The 4,960-nt window shown below is 34.8% G+C and overlaps 1 protein-coding gene across 1 annotated transcript; it reads right to left on the bottom strand.

Annotated features, from left to right (window-relative positions):
* Positions 1 to 329: 329 nt before the first annotated feature.
* On the bottom strand, positions 330 to 960 carry LOC129521226 (ectodysplasin-A receptor-associated adapter protein-like). The gene has a single exon (XM_055342504.1). The coding sequence runs from the start codon at positions 945 to 947 to the stop codon at positions 330 to 332; it is 618 nt and encodes a 205-aa protein (XP_055198479.1). The 5' UTR covers positions 948 to 960.
* Between the last annotated feature and the right edge of the window lie 4,000 nt (positions 961 to 4,960).

The raw sequence follows: 4,960 nt of genomic DNA, 5'->3' as shown, positions 1-4,960 counted from the left end.
TGTTGAAGGGAGAGGATCATTTTATTTTCATCATGGCATGATTCCATTCTAACTGTGGTCTTTGGCCCTAGTCCCCATCTGAGGCTACGAAGTATCTTTCCCCAACCAGATTCAAATATTAAATTAAAACAGATGTGCAAAACTACACAAACAAAAATCCGCCACCAAAACACAACCCTACCCCTCCAAAAACCACCAGCTTTGGGGAGAACCAATCAATGTCCATCATTCTCATGTCCTTATCCTAAACAATTACAAAAAGAACAGATCCACATTCCTCCTTAACCTGTGGTTGTTTCAAGGTCCAAAGAGGCCAAAGAAGCCAAGGTCTAGAAGTTCCTGGGGTGGTCTCCACGACCCCTCTTGGGCCACTCCTCATCCACCCACCTGTGCAGGACCTTCTCCACGTCGGCCCTGTGGTAGAGCCTGCAGAGCTCCATCAGCTGGCCCACTGGCCTCTGGCTGTTCCGGAGCAGGAACTCCAAGGTAGGGCTCTGAGGCCGCTGCTCCAGGAAACACAGTTCATCATAGGGCATGCCCCATTTACTTGCAAAATTCCTCCAGTTTTTTATTGTTGGGTGACATGGATCCAGCTTTATCCTGATGACATCAAGCAAGTCCTGATCATTGAGTAAGTCACTTATGGTCGGGGCCCGGAGCACACAGGAGGAACAAGTACAGTTCTCCTTGCAGGACTCATCTTTGCTTAGGTCTGAAAGGGGATCTCCAGTACTGTCTGGAAAGCCATTTTCTTCTCCCTGGTGATGCACCTCAGAATTTGTTGGGCAGTTCAAAGTAATTGGATCACAGTCCTCAGCTTTAGGGAGTCCCGTATCCTGAATGGGATATTTGTCTGGCATGTTAAAGGATAAAGTGCTGGGGTCTGTGTCTTCCACTGGCTCCTTTGCCATATGATCTGCGCGCACAGGGTGGTCCGGAGAAGCCATGGGGCAGGGAGGGACTGACCTGTATTTTCTTTTCATTATAATTTTCCTAGTATTTTCTTTTCTCTAGCTTAGTTTATTGAAAGAATATAGCATATAATACATATACACAATATGTGTTAATTAACTCTTTGTTTTCCTGAGATTTCTGGTCAACAGTGGGCTACTAATAGTTAAATTTTAAGGGAGTCAAAAGTTATTTGTGGATTTTCAACTGCATATAGTAGAGCCCCTAACCCCTGTGTCATACGAAGGTCAATTTTATTTTTACTGCCCAGAAAGTCCCATGTGCTCTGCCTATTTATCTCCCCTTCCCACCCTGGAAACCACTGATCTCTTTATGGTCTCTATGGTTTTGTCTTTTCTAGAATGTCATATGGTTGCAATCATACAGTACATAGCTTCTCAGTTTGGCTTTGTTCACTTAGTAATATTCATTCAAGTCTCCTTAATGTCTTTTCTTGACTTGATAGCTCATTTATTTGTAGCACCAATATTCCATTATCTAGATGCATCAAGTTTATCCATTCACCTAATGGAGGACATCTTTGTTACTGTCAGGTTTTAGCAATTATGAATGAAACTTTTATAAACATCCATGTGCAGGGATGGTTGGGTGGCTCAGAGGTTGAGCCTCTGCCTTTGGTTCAGGGAAATGATCCCAGGTGGGGGGATTGAGTCCTGCATTGAGTTCTGCAAGGAACCTGCTTCTCCCTCTGCCTATGTCTCTGCCTCTCTGTCCCTCTCATGAAAAAAGAAATACAATCTTAAAAAAAAAAAATCCATGTGCAGGTATTTGTGTAGACATACATTTTCAACTTGTCTGGGTAAATATTAGGGAGCACAATTAACTGGATCATATGTTAAGAGTATGTTTAGTTTTGTAAGAAACTGCAAAACTGTTTCCCATGGTTGCCTTACCATTTTGTATTCATACCAGTAGTGAATGAGAGTTCTTGTTGCTCCACATACGTGCCAACATTTGATATTATCAGTGTCCTAGATCTTTCTTTTCCGGTATTAGTAGTTGGTGTCTTCCCTCTTTTTACATGGTTAGCCTGGCTAGAGGTTCATCAGTTTTGTTCAGTTTTTCAGGGGTCCAGATGTTGATTTTATTGATTTTTATCTATTGTTTTCCTGTCTAAAATTGATTTTTCTTCTCTCTCTCTCTCTTTTATTATTCTGCTTGTTTTAAAGCTGAATTTGATCTTGTTTTTCTAGTTTTCTAAGGTAGAAGATTAGTTATATTGATTTTACCTTCATTATTTTCTAATATATGCATTCATGCTATACATTTCCCTCAAATGGTGCTTTTGCTGCACAAAATTTAAGTCTTGATAAATTGTATTTTTGTATTAATTTAGTTTAAGATTTTTAAAAAGAATTTATACTGAGATGTTAAAAAAGTCTGTGAGTTATTAGAAGGATAGTGTTTAATGTCCAAGATTTGGAATTTTTTAGTTATATTATTGCTATTGATTTCTATCTTAATTATGTTATGAGGACATATTTGTATAATTCTATTTTTTTTAATTTGCTATGTTTTACAGCCCAGAATACAGCCTATCTTGGTGAATATTTCATATAAGTTGGAAAATCACATTTATTTGCCTGTTGTTAAAGTTTTCTGTAAATGTCAATTAAATCAAGTTGATTTATTGTGCTGTTCAGGTCATCTATATTCTTACTGATTTTCTGCTTGCTTGATTAATGAATTATCAACAGAGAGTATTTCCAGTCACAACATTGATAATGGATTTGTCTATTTCTTTTTGCAGTTCTTACCTCATGTATTCTGATACATTTTAAGTATATACACATTTGAGATGGCCAATGTCTTGTTGGAGAATTGCCCCTATTATAATTTTGTAATGCCGACATTATTACTCATAAATTTCTTGTTCTGAAGTTTGCTTCACCTAAAACTAATATAGCTACTTCAACCTTCCTTTAATTAGTGTTTTCATGATACATCTTTCTCTAATTACATCACTTGCATCCTATCCTGGTCTTTATATTAAAAAATAATAATAATAACCCAATCTTACAATATCTTTTAATTTGTATATTTATCCATTCACATTTAAAGTGATTATTTATGTTTTTGTATTAATATCTACTATATTCCTGTCATCTATTCGTTATATTTGGTCTTTGTTTCACCCTCCCTTTTTCTGCCTTTTCCAATTTTATTTGAGCATTTATATGATTTCATTCTATCTTTTCTCTTAGCATAGAAATTATACTTTAAAAAAACTTTTAGTTATAAAGCATAGGGAAGATAGACAATGGTATTGTAATAGCTTTGAATGGTGATGGATTACAGCTACACTTGAAGTGAGGCTGGCATATCAAATACACTTGTTAAATCACTATATTGTACACCTGAAACTAATAACATTGTGTATTAACTATATTTTAATTTAAAAATACTAATTATTCAGAATTTACAATATGCATTTTTTCTTAGACTAAATCTACCATCATGTAGCACTCTACCACTTCATATGTAGTACTGGCACTTTATAACAGAGTGTCCCAGTTCTCTCTCCTGTTACTCGTGATATTGCTGTAAGTATTACACTTACCCATATGCTCTAATTAACCCATACATTTTTATTTTATTACTTTAAGCAAAGAGTTATATTTTAGATCAAGTAAGAATAAGAAATAAAAAAGAATATCTTCATTATTCCTATTCTGATCTTTTTTTTTTATGTAGATATCAATTCTGACCTAAATAAATTTCCTCTTACCTGAAGAATATTTTTATACTCTATTTCAGGAAAGGTCTGCTAATGATAAATTCCTTTGTGTTTGTTTGCCTAAGAATATCTTTTTTCTTTCCTGTACTATTGAAGGATAATTTCATTGGATATAGAAATCTAAGTTAGTAGTTTTGTTCTTTCAATACTTTGAATATTTCACTCCACTCTCTTCTAGCATGAATGGTTTTAGACATTAAATCTCCTGTAATTCTTAACTTGCTCTTCTATAAAGTGTTTTCTACCTCTCTAGATTGATTCTTTAAGATTTTCTCTGCAATTTGAATTTGATATGTCTAAGGGTTAGTATACTTATCTTTTCTTTTTCTTTTTCAATTAAAAAAAATCTATATTTATCTTGCTTGGTGCTCTGAACTTCTTGAATATGTAATGTGATGACTATGTATTCTGGAAATTTCTTGGTCATTGTTACTTCAAATATTTATTTTTCTCCATTTTTTTCTTCTCTGGTATTCTGATCTCACATATGTTATAGCTTCTGATATTGTCTAACATAATAGGATATTCAATTTTAGTTTTTCTTCATTCTTTTTTCTTTTGACTTTCAGTGTGGAAAATTTCCATTGACATATATTCAATTCACAATTTTTCCCCCGAGCTTTGTTGAGTACTGATGAGCCCTTTAAATGTATTCTTCAGGGATCCCTGGGTGGCGCAGTGGTTTGGCGCCTGCCTTTGGCCCAGGGCGTGATCCTGGAGACCCGGGATCGAATCCCACATCAGGCTCCCGGTGCATGGAGCCTGCTTCTCCCTCTGCCTATGTCTCTGCCTCTCTCTCTCTCTGTGTGACTATCATAAATAAATAAAATTTAAATAAATAAATAAATAAATGTATTCTTCATATATGTATATAATTTCCTTTTGATTATTTCTTAGAATTTCATTCTGTTTCCATTACCCATATATTTTTTGATGCTGTCTACTTTGCATATTCGGGCTCTTAAGTTGTGAATCATAGTTATTTTAAATACCCTAAACACCCTGTCAGATAATTATAACACTTGTGTCATATATGAATTTTATTATGATTGCTTTACCACTTCAGATCATGTAATTTTTTGCATTTTAATATACCTCACAATTTTTTTGTTGGATGTCGGACATTTCATAATGAATAACAGGAGATGAATTAAGTAGATCTTTATAGTACAGATCTTTGTTATTCTGGATAATAGTTGGGTTTATGTTTAATGTTTGTTTAGCTAGGTATCAGATGCTTCAAATTCCTTT

Source organism: Nyctereutes procyonoides, unplaced genomic scaffold (genome assembly GCF_905146905.1).
Source record: "Nyctereutes procyonoides isolate TBG_1078 unplaced genomic scaffold, NYPRO_anot_genome, whole genome shotgun sequence".
NCBI classification, from domain to species: domain Eukaryota; kingdom Metazoa; phylum Chordata; class Mammalia; order Carnivora; family Canidae; genus Nyctereutes; species Nyctereutes procyonoides.
This window is presented reverse-complemented; position numbering and strand designations above follow the sequence as displayed.

Coding starts and splice junctions, on each gene's coding strand:
- LOC129521226 (XM_055342504.1), bottom strand. CDS start 947: ATGGCTTCTCCGGACCACCCTGTGCGCGCAGATCATATGGCAAAGGAG.